The sequence below is a fragment of the Poecilia latipinna genome, unplaced genomic scaffold, assembly GCF_001443285.1.
Source record: "Poecilia latipinna isolate Pla-1442-1.1 unplaced genomic scaffold, P_latipinna-1.0 Scaffold500, whole genome shotgun sequence".
Classification (NCBI taxonomy): domain Eukaryota; kingdom Metazoa; phylum Chordata; class Actinopteri; order Cyprinodontiformes; family Poeciliidae; genus Poecilia; species Poecilia latipinna.
Window position 1 is genome coordinate 322,489 of NW_015113116.1, and position 14,311 is coordinate 336,799.

Here is a 14,311-nt window from a genome sequence, read left to right on the forward strand (position 1 = left end):
GAAAATTAAGAGGAAAAAACAGCCAGGCTGTGTACTAAAGACAAGTTATATGTTCCAGAAGGAATGAATGCGATTTTTGTTGAATAAATCAACAGTAGTTAATTCACTGATAAAATATTTCCTAAAATTTGTCAGTGTGCCAAACGTAACAGGCAAAGGTAAAGGTCCACTGGACCTGCAGTTTGTTTGCAAACGTCTGCCCCAGTTTAAGTTGGAGTGAATGTCCATCAAAGCTGAAAAGAATGAAAGCCTGTTTCTGTCATTTACTGTAAAGTTTTTCTAAAAAAGGTTAATGTGATAAATTGCATTCTGCACTTTTTGATGTGCTAGAAAATGGATTGTATAAATAATGTAATATAGTTTGGCTCCAACTGTAGTAATATTAATAAATTAAAAAAAAGCTGAAGTTTTTCTTGATTGACTTGGACTGAAACTATCTAGTCACTTTCTACCACTTGATGACTGTAATATTTTTATGTTGCAGATCAGTCAGAAGTGATGTTTGATGTCTTGCCCAATTTAAGCACAATGTGTATTTTTTAAAACTTAATATTAATTAAAGTGACAATATTTTGTAGTATATTGATGAGAAGTCTATACCCTCCAACTAGCGGAGTGTCGTCGACCCATTTCCACTCATCCTCTGTCTCTCCATCGGTGATTCCAAACCAGTATGAGTTCCAGTGTCCTCTGGGAAGGAGATCCCACAAAAAGGTCTGACAGATAAACAAAGTGGGATTATTTACGTGGTCAAATTCCAACACAGAATGGATTTGTAAGCTGAACATTGTGTGTGACATTTGATTATTGTTCAAAAAACTATGCTTGCAATAGAAATAAACAAAAAAAGAAAACATGGTACCATGGCCTTGGCCTTCAGGAAATGGCTGGGCATAAAAATGGCAGGAACAATGTTGAGTTTTACTGAAGAATGCAATGGAGTCAAATATATCCATTTTATAAGAGATTTTTAGACAGTCTTTACAAAGTTAACTTTTTTTTTTGGGGTAGAATTTGAAACTGTTTTTGCAGAAAATATGGTTTGGACAAAAACTGCCCCTGTCAAAGGAAAGCACTGCACAGCAAATCTGATATTTGAGTGAGTTTTTAAAGGATTTTGGGAGGCGGTGTAAGCAAATTACTTTATGTTCTCAGCTTTAAAATAAACTCTGTCAGACACATTCAAATGAAAAGATCACAGATGCTGCACCAACTATCATACTTTACCTGCTCTTCAGCTGTTAGGATAATGGCCAGATGACCTCCTTGTCTTTGACAGTACATTTGGCTGACAGACCAACTTTTGCGATCTTTAGAAATGAGGTAACAGCTGTCGTTGAAGAGATGCCAGTTCGTAGGACACACAATAGGGGCTCTGGTCGGTTTACATGTGGCTTCAGTGGCTGGAAACCAACAGCACATGTCATACCTCAGACGCATAACAATAACATGCAAATTCAATCATCAGGCCTCGGTGGCTTTGAATTCCCTGCAGCCTTGTATTGTAAGCATTTGGTTTTTATGTTTTTAATTGTTTATTGTTCTTAATGAGATGCTAAAATAATTATCTTTCATTTAGTTGGATATTCATTCTGCACTCTAATGGTTGACCAAATATAATGAACACTGGACATGTTCCCCAAGAAGACCCTCTTAAATTACTCAGCTGATATTTATTAACATCTTGGTATTCCTGAGAGAGTTGTAATTGTTCAATAATGCCTTATAGTTTTATACCCAGTGTAGTAATTAGACTCGGGTAAGAAACAAAGTATCTAAATATTAGACAGTCTCTGAACTAAACACTGAGGCTCTTATGAAAGTAGGAAAAAAAAGTCAGGAACTCCACATGATTCTGCATTTATTTACACTATGTGAATATTATGCACCATTTTAAGTAGAACTGTACCTTTGGCTGTCATTATGGAGGTAAGGTTCACCTGCAGCTCTTCTTTTTCTTTCTGCAGTTGTTTATTTTCCTGCTGGAGTTTTGTGATTGAAGCCATCAATGCTGAAACGTTTGCATTCTCCTTCTGCATCTCTGCGGTTGCTTCAGCAGCAGGTGGGGGTTTGCTCTTATCTGCAAACAAAATTAAACCATGAAACATTCTTAAAGCTTTTCTGAGAGTCTGATTGGATAAATGTTAATAATTTAAACAGAACTGACAGTTTCTGCAACATATAGGCCTCTAAGGAACAGATCCAAGTTTGCTAATACACTGGAGAAACAAGCCAAGGGTGTGGATTGTACCTTTTTCTAGAATGTGAAGACAGACCTGCACTATATTCACATTTAAAAAGAAGATATGATATAAAAGTTAAAAATCTAATATCTTTTGGTTATGTTGGCTTCTACAGGACAAAACATATGATTCATAATAAAAGACCTGAGCAGAATTTTGATTCCTGTAGCGTGCCTAGGCTAAACGCATCGAGGTCTAACATATTGAAGTTGGCATTTGATTTAAAGCTTCCAATTTGTTCTGTAAACAGGTTTTTACAAGTTACAAAAATGATGCTAGCCTGCTCAAATGGAGAGCAGAATTCCTAAACTGCTCTCATTAACAAAATTAACTTGTGAGAAACTATGTTATGTGGAAAGGTTAGTGTGCACCACAGGCACAGGGAAAGTATACAAATTTAGACAAATTTATTGTTAGCTCTTACTGGTTGTGTCTGACATAAGCAAATTACTGAATGGTCCAAATTGTTTTAGATATAAACCAGAATGAGTGAAGGAAATGCTAGTCATCTCTGACGGTTGTATACTCACAGTGAGCGGTGACAGCTATGATTGAGATCAGGAGGATAGCACAGAGTGTAGCCAAGCAGATGGTGGCAAAGCGGTAGGGACCCGGGCCACTCCGCCTGAGGTCTTTGACTGGGTAATCTGGAGGAGAAACAGATTCCTTGGTAAATGGAAATGAAGGTATCTGACAACTAGTTAAAGGGGATCAATTATGTAAAATTCAGTTTTTGCACATTTTTATACCTCCATTTTGTTATCAACTGCTTTTAAAAAATAGCCCAAACGCTTAAAAAAAGCCAACCAGCAGTTTTTTTTGGCAATTTAGTTAATGATTAATGATTTCTGGTGTCAGGCCATCTCCAATACTGCAGTTCTTCGTGGATTTTCCCAGTCTGCAACCGTCAGTATCTATTAAAAATAGCTCTAGGAGGAACCAGTGGTGAGCGGCCTAGGTTCATAGATGCATGCAGGGAACGGAGGCTGGCCCTTTTCGAGTTACTGTGGTGGTATTGAAAGGTCCCAGGATGCAGAAAGCACTTCCAGTTGTTGGACAAAACAGACCAATCAGGGTGGAAAGTACAACAAATTAACTCAGCCTCCAAATACCTCAGATACCCATCCAAGCAAACATTTGTGAGGTGTGTAGGAACAAAAACAACAAAAAAAACAGTCAAATCCAAAACAACTTTGTATCTTACATGACATTAAGCATCTGCAGCTGAAATCTTGGTGACAAATAACACACAACTTTAAAAACAAAAACTGTATCATAAAATATTGAAACAAATGTGAACTTGTTCAAATTTCTGTAAGCAGTCTTTGCTGAACCTGTTTTAGGAACTGTAACCTGTGTACACATGTCTAACTACTATTTGCTTTAAGTCACACAACACAATGGAAATGGGGATGAATCATATCTGAATGAGGCGGCAAGGCGGGCGTTGGGGAACATTGCTCACCCACAGAGTAATGCTGCTGGATGCAGATGATGTAGAAAAATTATGTCTATCTGAGGCCAATATATTATCTTAAGCTTGTTAACAAGAACAGACTATTCATTTTGTTGTTATCTATGTTCAAAAGTGGATAGTACTGGTTACATTTACTTGAGTTACGTTTACTTATAAGAGTAGTTCTACTGCACTGTACTTTTTTTTTAATTGAGTAATATTATTATTGCTACTATTGAGCAGATTGAATTTGCATTTAAAGAAATAGACTTCAGAGATTAGAAACATTACATTCTTAGATTTCCGTAATGTATGCGCTACTGTTTATGCAAATTTCCAGCATAATTACTCAACATTTTATACATGTCACTGTTTACACTGTACCATTAAACATGGTTATTTTATTGAAAAGTTACAGAAAGGTTTGTTTATGTATTAATATTAAAGTAAAAGCTCGTTTACGCTGACCCCCCAGCTAAACTCCTCTGGAGACTGGACTGGAATGAAGAAACAAAAAAATCTGATTCCTCAGAGCTGAAGTGTGACAATATGCATCTGTCAGTTGCATGCAACCTTTTATATCCAGTAACAAAGGATGGCTACGTTTATGTGAATATAATAACTTGTGCATTTTCGTAAGTAGATTTTTTTTTGCTTAAATTTTTGTAAATACTTGCAGTCTCAAAAATCCATTTACAGCTCTAAACTTATCCTGGACATCTGTTTAAAATCACTGTGCTTCTTGAAAGCAGTCTGTTTTCATTTGAAACTCTGCATAATGTGCTCACACAAAAACATTACATATACAGCCTTGGTTCTTCAGCATGGAAAATGCCAACAGCAAAACACAGAACAGAGTTTATGGTGGGAATTCTCCTTTCTTGGAATAAAAGGAAGTGGGAAGTATGTTTCTGATAGTAGAGCTGTACCCAGAAAACTATTGTGAAATATCTCCACTCTCAAAATTGTATTAGAAGATTGTACACAAAATTTTTGACAACTAAGCTGTTGTTCCTCTATGATCAACCTTCCAGACTTCTCAGGTCTTCTGGTTCTACTCTACTCTGTTCCCACAGAACCAGAACCAAACATGGAGAAACAGCATTCAGTTTTTATGCTCTGCAAATCTGGAACAAACTTCCAGAAAATAGCCAAAACATTGAGTTCCTCAAAATCAAGGCTAAATTCCCACCTGCTTAGAGTTGCTTTTGAATGATAATAACTGGAACACTGATTAACATATTTGATGATGATGATGATTTTGATGATGGCATTTGACAAACTTTAAGTCTTAATGCTCATTTCATAACTGATTATTGTTTTATGTTTTAATGTTAAAGCACTTTGAACTGGCTTGTTGCTGAAATGTGCTGTACAAATAAACGTGACTTGAATTACAGCTGCAGATTCACCATATTAAGACAAACAGGACCCAACAAATATAAAGAATGATAAATAATATGGTAAAGATATAATAAAGAATAAAAAGTAACAGTGCAATCAAGATGAAGTGACGATGCAAATTTAAACTGCAGTCGGCAAACAAACGTCACTTTTCCTACATGTGGAAACACAAAGTCGCTGTAAAGCAACATTGATGAAACTTTGAAGACATCCATTTTAGCATTGCAGTTTAGATCATTAGATTTAAGCTCATGTTAAATACGATACACATTCACTTTTTAAAATATACATTGAGTTAAACTAAAAAGCACTATAAAGTTTCACATAACTTTAGTAACTGACAATATTTTTGCTCGCATGAAACTTGGGTGTACAAAATAATCCCGATTAAAACAAAAGTGGGTATAAGCGGCGCTTCTTCCCTGGGGTGAAAGCAGCGTGATTGTGGCAAAAAAAAAAAAAAAAAAAAAAAAAAAAAAAAAAAAAAAAATCTTTTGAACATATTACGCAACAATTGCAAAATAAACACTGAAAACAGGGACAATAAAAAATTGTAAGAAAAGTCGAGTTTTGTTGTACAGTAATAATGTTTGTTTGCATAAACTTTTCTTGTTACAGGGATAAAAAGGGGATCAGAATCAGTGGATCTGCAGCTGGATAAAACTTTCACACGTTCCCCTCTGCTTACCGCCCTGATGCACATCTGGTCTGCGGCTGGACTCCTCATAACTGCCGTCGTCTATCAGTTGGGAGTACATCCTGTCAGAGGCCGAGGAGCTGCCGGGGGTCGCCATCTCAACAACACAAGAACTGTTTTTGATGGAGAGTGAGAATAAACTTTTCCACGTTCCCTGCTTATAAACAAACACCGCATTCAAACACGCATCACTGCGCCAAATTAATTAGACGTTCCGGATGGAGCTTTCAAAATAAAAGCCCTAGTAAAAGGTGGTGGGGGGGGGGATAAGTCCAACACTAACAGACAAAACCGACTCATGCAAAAATTTAAATTAATCAATCAAATAAATAAATAAACATGTATTTATGGTTGGATTATTTTGAGATTTAAAAAAACGGAGAGGTGAGAAGACTCCATATCAGTCCTTCAAATAAAGTTAAAAAAAAGTCGCAAAGTGCTGGGAGAATAATTTGCGCTACACTTCATGGCACACAAATTGTAATGCGACATACTTGATGCCTTGGGCATATTTAAGAAACGTCTTAAATATGTCCACTTAAATTAGTTTAAGTGATTGAATAACGGATTAAAAATCTGAATTGCTTCTTAAAGTTAATAGACAGGGACATCTGGTGGACGGAAAACATCACTACAGTAGTTCGTGGCAGTAAAATTAACGCCATCCATCCATCCATCCTTCCATCCATCCATCCATCCATCCATCCATCCATCCATCCATCCATCCATCCATCCATCCATCCATCCATCCATCTTTATCAACAAAAGCTCATGGATGCTGGTGCCTATAAAAACAACATTTGTGTGGATGAAGGGCTTAGTATTCCACACTTCACATTTAATGGCATTTTAATATCACTTAATTTAAACTATGATTATTACAGAATTTTACACGTTGTCTTAAGTGTTTCACAATTTACATTCATCCTAAAGTTTTTGTTAAGGAAGTCCTAAATGTGAAAAACACACATCACATGTTCACCTAGGTTTGACAGACTTACCTTTCAATATTTAATATTTCAATTTTTTATAATTGTGGAGAGCAGCATAACATCATAACTGACATATGATACAGTTATTATTTATTAATTAAATGCAAATAAAAACTAAAATCAATTTAATTCTGTGACTGTACAGCTTGTTACATCACAACATAAACATCTTAATGAAGTGTAATTTTTTAACTTTTGTTTTTTGTCAAATTAATTCATAAACAGGGGAACATCTGAAAGCTTTACTTAGCACGTTGTTGTTGTTGTGTGTGTGTGTGTGTATGTGTGTGATCAGTGACTTTCTGTGGCAACAGTCAGTTTATTTTGGAAGGAAGTTTTTGTATGAGGAGTTTTGACTGTGTGTGCGGTCCTGGTCTATTACCAATATGAACACAGTGACAAAGGTAAACTGCTGCATCTTCAGCCCTGACCCCACTGATGGTCAGAGTGAAGTCAGAACTGGATCCACTACCGCTGAAGCGACTAGGTATCCTATCTGCAGGTCTATTAGCATCAACCATGAGAAGTTTAGGGAATTTTCCATCTTTTTGTTGGTACCAAGCCATATAATCCTGGCTATTCCAAGAGTAGACCCTCTGACTAGTCCTACAGTTGATCGTGACGGATTCTCCAACAGCAGAGCGGACTGAACCAGGCTGAGTCACAGTGACCTGACCTCTGACCTCTGAGGACACAGAGACAAAAACATGCAGCAGCTTCATGGTTTAGTCGGCTTCATTTCAGAGGGACAGATGTTCATAGAGGAGAGGAGTTGGATTCTCTGGACTTTACCTGTGAAGCAGCAGCAGAGGAGAGTCCAGATGAGGACGCAGATCAAAGTCATGTTTCTGATGATGAGGAGGATTTCTGTGTCTTCTGCTGTGATGAAGGACAGCTGTCAGTCATCCAGTGTTCAACTGTCAGGACTATAAACTCTCCCAGAGCGCTGGAGCATGGAGCTGCTGATGCAAAGTGGCCTTTTATGGAAATAATTTTACTGTGACAGTTAGTACAATGATTATATTAACCAATGGATTTGTAATGGTCATGTAATGATCAGTTTTAAAAGTCATCTTTCCATAAAATGTTTTCACTTGTATATGGTTTATAAATATTTATTTTAACATTGTGTCATCCATCCTCCAATCCATTGTACTTGCTTGTCTGTGCAGAAAAAAATGGTTATTTGAATAAACAAAAACTTGTTTATTTAAATAAAGAAAACTTGAGATAAAGTTTAGCTTATTTTCATCTATATTTACTTTTTCAAACCTTTTAATGTATTAAAGTTAACCGATCGCTTTCATGATGAGAATTTCTTCATGTATAGTCCAGTCGCACTGTTATTCCTGTATAATTTAATATTATTTACAGTTACCTTTGTACTAATTTATCTTAACACATACATATTATCTCTACATAGAATCCAAACAAAGAAATTTACACTGGAACTCAAAATATGTAAACATATAAAATAGTTACTCTCCCTGGGGTCTACCATAACTTAAAATGTTTATATGTTGATCAGAAAACTGTTACCAGGGAACAGCAGTCATCCTTGACGGTTGCCATGGTTATTTTGCTAACGACAGGAAGCACAAAACGGAAAAAACATTTTCATTCAAACTTCCACTTTCCTGAAGATGAATTTAGTCTTCACTGATGTAAACATGAGTCCAAATCAACAGCAGAAAAGTTGCTTAGGATTATTTATATCAGTGATTAAATAAAGTCACATCCTTTTTTTGAAACTTACAATATGTATTAACACTCATCTTTTATCATGATTTGTGAACATGTGGACATGTGAACATGTAAATGTTTCTGCGTGTGTAGATGTTAAACGCTTGTTTTGAATGGATTCATAATTGTTTATATTTTAAATAAATCTTAACAAAACAGCAAGATTAATGCTTACTGACTGCACTCCACATCCGCAGGGATTTAAACTATACCAAATTTCATTTGCTGCACTCATAATACACTCATTCTTTTTAGTTTTTTCAAGCGGTCTTGCTTTATAGCTTTCCATCTTCCATAATTTTAAATGATCTTGTTTCAAAGATTAGGATTATATTTTGTCACCTTCTAAAACAATGGCCTAAATAATTTTTTGCCAAATGTATTTATTTCTTTTTTTTATACCTAATTCATTTTTTAGTAAAAAATGGCCATTATTTTAGGCAGATGATGATTTGAAACATCATCTGACATGTCATCCCTTTATCATCATAAGTGCTCTAATGCAATCAGTTTGTTGCAGCTAAAATAATTTTATTTAACCAAACGGTGCTCTCCTTAGTTCCAGCTAAAGAATTTAAAACAAAATGTATCTTTGAAAGACTTATTTTGAACCTGTCTTTTGAATAAACTGAAAAGTGTCTACACTAGAGTTGTGATGATAACAAGTGATCAGGAGTAATAAACAATCAAATTGAATGAAAAAAAAAGAAATTAAACTTTCAAAAACCTAAAGAAAATTACTGATCAAGATTACCTTTAAATAAATATGAAATTCTCTGACAGGCTTTCTGAAAATAGTTTTGTGTTTTGCCATTTTCTCAAAAATATTGAACGTATTAATAAATAATAAATTGCTAAACACATCCACTTCATAAATGTTTGAAACATTGCTTCAGTGTTTGTGTTGAATAAAACGCTCTGTGTCTCTCTCAGTCTGAGGTTTTTGTTTGATGCCGTGGTGAGTTTGTGTCACTGTGCCACATGTTCGGAAGAGGAACCAGACTTGAAGTCAACCGTAAGTTCATCTGATTCCTTAAATAGCAAAAACTTCCCGTCTTTCATTCTTTTTCCTACTGTCAACATATATAAATAATTGTGTATAGTTTCCAAGAGGAAGTAATTCTCAGCCTCTGCTTCAACACATTTGGATCTTTAATTCCAGCTTTTATTTGTTATGAAATAATAATAAATGTGAATTAAATAATTAAGCATAATAATTACATATTTTTCAAGGTGTTTATTATCAAATCAACCTCTACTTTTCATACTTGCATTGGACATATATCAGTGATATATTCTGTGTTGACATATTTTTATTCACATAAAAATCAAACATAGAATCAGAAATAAAAATTAAAGCTGAAGACTTGAAGCCTCCTCTGTTTTAGACCAACAATTACTCAGGTTTGGAAAAGTTCATTGCAATCAGAATGCACTTGTAAATATAATGACTATATTTAGTACCACTAAAGATTCATTGCCATCAGAATGACCTTCAGCTATCCTCTGTTATTCCTTACAAATATGTTAAATTTCCAGAGGTATTTTGGTAAAATCACATCAGACAGTTATGTTATTGCCTATTTCTGTGGGTGTAATTTCACTAAATTATCTCAGCACTCCAGACTCCCTCACACTGAAATAATTCAGTGTGGAATGCTTTCAAGTCATTTTGATAAAATGATTTGTTGATGTAGAATTTGTGATGTAACAAGCTGTACAGTCACAGAATTTATAAAAGTTTTAAATTGTGGACTAATAGTTAACCAAAATAACTAAAACAAGTGTGATGTTAAAACCAGCTGTGGTATTTTTAGCTCTGAAACCTGCCTGCTTCCACGCTTCGGCAGTCATGCCTGCATGTTAGAAGGAAATGAAAAACTGTAGATCGTCTTTTCATTGACTAAACCTGCTTCTCCTTGCAGGTTTGGAGAGTGGCTGTTGACCCTGGACTGATTACACTGAACAGCAGTTCCAACTAATTATTATTTTTTTCTCCAGTGGGTCAAGTGCCTCCGTCACTGATGGTTGTACCCCCCTCCAGTGTGGAGCTGCAGCAGCAGCAGGTTACCCTCATGTGTCTGGCCAACAAGGGCTTCCCCTCAGACTGGACTCTGTCCTGGAAGCTGGACGGCAGCAGCAGCAGCAGCTTGGAGCAGAGCAGGAGCCCCGGGGTGCTGCAGAATGACGGCCTCTACAGCTGGAGCAGCACCCTGAGGCTCCCTGCAGACCAGTGGAGGAAGGTGGGCTCTGTGACCTGTGAGGCCTCCCAGGGCTCCCAGTCTGCAGTCACAGAGACACTGAGGAGAGACCAGTGCTCCCAGTCCTGAGCTGACATGCCAGAAGATGGGAACTATTGCTTTTTCAATGCTTTCTGTTCTTTCTATCTTCAAAAGCTTCTTTTCTTTTGAAGCCCTCTTGCTTCTTGTTGCAGTCCTGGTTGATTTAATATCTTAAAGCAATAAAACTGATCAACACATCAACGTGTTTTGTCTGAGTTATATATTTCACTGGAGAATCTTGTGTTTATTTGATACAAAATTCTGCCTTGAATGATAATATTTCAGAGGAAGGTTGAGTAAAAATGTAAAAAAATAAAATAAAATTCTATAACATTAAAACAACTACATTTTAGCACAATTATTTAGAAAACAAGGTGTTGAAAGGAAATATCTTGTATGAGAAATCATGAAGAAAATATTTGTAACTTTTTATTGTTAATTCATGACAATAAAAAAACATTTATTTACATCTTTCCTTCAGTCTTGCTCAGGATCCACTGCTGTGTGTTTAGGGTTTCACTTGTCTTTGTATTTAGATTACATTATTTTAGATTATATTGGGTCAAATTTGCCAATAAATACATCTTGTGGTAATACTAATAACATACATATGTTGTTAGTATCTGTTCTTTTTTTCCCTCTATTTCTGTAAATATAGAAGAAGACTCTCCCTCTTTTTTTCCTTCTCTTTCCCACATCTGTTGCATTTGAAATAAACCAAATTGTTATTGTGGCCCATCTGAGGTTTGCCAAAAGCCACCAGAAGGACCTGATGAAACAGATCTCAAAGGAGTGCTTCAGAACAACTCTGTGAATTTCAAGCTGTTCCAGGGCATTTCCATGCTCCATTGTGATCCTTCCAAATTATTGTCACCATTTTTGTTCCATCAAAACAGAAATGGTGTGAGCATGTGTCTTTGCAGATACCTCAATGTTACTTGTGGTGTAAAAGTGCTTTAAAGTACCAGATGACTGCAAAAGCAGCATAAATTGATGCCCAAGACACCAAATAGGATGAGGCAAATATTAAATGGACTAAAGCTCTGGGAATGTGATCTGCTTTTTTTGATAAAATGCTCAGAACATGTAAGTCTTAAATATCCATTGGAAGCTTCTGTCTAAACTATCAATATCAGCAACATACTTGGTCAAACTGTTTCATTTAAGAAATTAAATTAATCAACACTTGGTAAAACATTTTTTTTTTAATATTTGTAAGTTAATAGATGTCAATGTAAAAAAAATTTATGGAGAGAATCCTAATTTTATGTTCCCATACTTTGTCTCAAACAAGAGGATTTTCTTAATAATTGGAAAAGTTGCAGAAGGACAACATAGTGACTAATTAAATAGAAATTAAACAGAAAAGTTCTTGCATACTGTCCTACACAGTTGCATTTGCCATTTCACTCCAGAAGATGTCAGCATTGAACAGCTTATTTATTTACAAAACCCGACACTTTTAGTATGCATACGCTGTCAAAAGAACTTCTCTAATGTACAGTAAAATACCAACAAGCTGTGGTTGCCAGAAATTTACGGGTTTTTCCGTATTTCTGGCAACCACAGCTGCTGGTAATTTACAGTAAATTCGACTTTATTTATTTATTTATTTATTTATTTTCTTTTTACAGTGTGTTATGTTTGATGTACTAATTATTTGTGTTTAATTTGTATTTTCCACTTTCCGGGAGATTCTGAATTCTTCTCAGGATATTTCACAGGTGTTAATGGTTAAGTTTGCAGATATTTTGCACCTGACAATTAGCCGTGCTCAATTTTAAAAGCTTTATGAATTTAGGATAATTTTTAAAGTTTTTGAATGGACTGAAAACAAAATATGTTTTTCATTGTTACTCATATGCAGAAACATCAGCTTAGCAGTTTTATCTCCTAAAGAGGCAGCGATGAAAGGATTCCTAAGACTACTGACATTTTGGGCTTTGAGTGACACATTGAGCCATTTCAAGAAACATGGTTTACACCTTCATTATTTGAATTTTAGAAACATGAATAATTACTTTAGATGTATTTGTGTTTATTTTAATCTTAGTTTCCTATTCTCCAGCTGACTTTAAAAATAGCAGCAATGCTAATCATGTTCTAGGTGTGAATAAATAATTTAAACAATTTTTTGTAGTAAAAGGAGAAAGACATCAAAGCTCTCAAATAAAGTTATGCAATTTGTTTGACAGCATTTTTGGGCCCATGTGGTGTCGCTCTATAGCAGCTTCCAGTTACATCAGTTGTGACACTTTTGGTTTTTGTACGGCTGTTTTTCACTGTGTGAACACATACTGGCTATTGGGGTAATGAAGACTCTGGCAGTAATAAACTGCAGCATCTTCAGCCTGAACTCCACTGATGGTCAGAGTGAAGTCAGAGTTTGATCCACTGCCTGTAAAACGACTTGGAGTCCCTGATGCTCGAGTGCTGGTACGATCAATGAGGAGCTTAGGAGTTTGTCCATCTTTCTGTTGGTACCAGGCTAAAAGATAGCAGGAACAACTACGATAATAATAAACATCCTGACTGGTTCTACAGTTGATGGTGGCAGATCCTCCCAGATCAGCTCTCACTGCTGCAGGCTGCTGAGTCACAGTGACCTGACCTCTGACCTCTGAGGACACAGACAAAAACATGCAGCAGCTTCATGGTTTAGTCGGCTTCATTTCAGAGGGACAGATGTTCATAGAGGAGAGGAGTTGGATTTTCTGGACTTTACCTGTGAAGCAGCAGCAGAGGAGAGTCCAGATGAAGACGCAGATCAAAGTCATGTTTCTGATGATGAGGAGGATTTCTGTGTCTTCTGCTGTGATGAAGGACAGCTGTCAGTCATCCAGTGTTCAACTGTCAGGACTATAAACTCTCCCAGAGCGCTGGAGCATGGAGCTGCTGATGCAAAGTGACTCTCTATTAGGGAAATGTGCCTTCATCTCAGATGTGTTCTTACTTAATGAATCTAAATTCAAAATCTTAAAACACAGCTTCTCGTTTTCTGACCAAGACAAAGTCAGACATTTTTATCAGTTTTCATCATCCACCTTTTCAGTAATTATTCATTGTTTAAAACATTCCATTTCAATGTAAGTTTGTTTCCCCTAGGCAGAGATAATATGACTTCTAATGTACATCACTTAATTCAGATCGTGTTGTCAGTGCTAACAGCTCTAGTTTTAGTTTATAATTAAAGCTATAACCTGAACAATGCAAAACTTCACCTTGCATCACTTTGCAAATGAATATTAACAGTTAATAGTGCCATGAATTTGACTGTGATAAAATCCTGCATCAGCTACTCTTCTGATAAACTGGAGATATGGAATATTATATTATCGTAGTTTGAAGGCTTCTCTAAGGGTTTTTCAATACAAACAATGAAACAGATGGAGGTGTTTTCATGTTATGTTTCATGTTCCTTTAATAGTAATTAAAGGAATCTCTAAACCACTAACTTATATTTGCAATTTATCATTTCAAACAGGATCATTTCC

General features: G+C 35.8%; 1 protein-coding gene and 2 gene segments (V, D, J or C); 1 reads left to right on the forward strand and 2 right to left on the reverse strand.

The window, feature by feature from the left end:
• Positions 1-6,010, reverse strand: part of LOC106952237 (CD209 antigen-like protein 2) — a 16,219-nt gene extending 10,209 nt beyond the window's left edge. Inside the window, exons 1-5 of the mRNA XM_015040233.1 lie at positions 5,792-6,010; positions 2,774-2,890; positions 1,910-2,080; positions 1,228-1,403; positions 601-716 (exon numbers count right to left, since the gene is read on the reverse strand). Coding sequence (XP_014895719.1) covers positions 601-716; positions 1,228-1,403; positions 1,910-2,080; positions 2,774-2,890; positions 5,792-5,897 — 686 coding nt within the window. The 5' untranslated portion in view covers positions 5,898-6,010. The remainder of the gene's footprint in view (positions 1-600; positions 717-1,227; positions 1,404-1,909; positions 2,081-2,773; positions 2,891-5,791) is intronic.
• A 4,521-nt stretch (positions 6,011-10,531) lies between these two features.
• On the forward strand, positions 10,532-10,890 carry LOC106952215 (Ig kappa-b4 chain C region-like). The segment is given in 1 exon segment: positions 10,532-10,890. A coding segment is annotated over 1 exon segment (306 nt).
• A 1,912-nt stretch (positions 10,891-12,802) lies between these two features.
• LOC106952216 (Ig kappa chain V region K-25-like) lies at positions 12,803-13,719 on the reverse strand. The segment is given in 2 exon segments: positions 12,803-13,437; positions 13,543-13,719. Coding segments are annotated over 2 exon segments (393 nt in total).
• Positions 13,720-14,311: the final 592 nt, after the last annotated feature.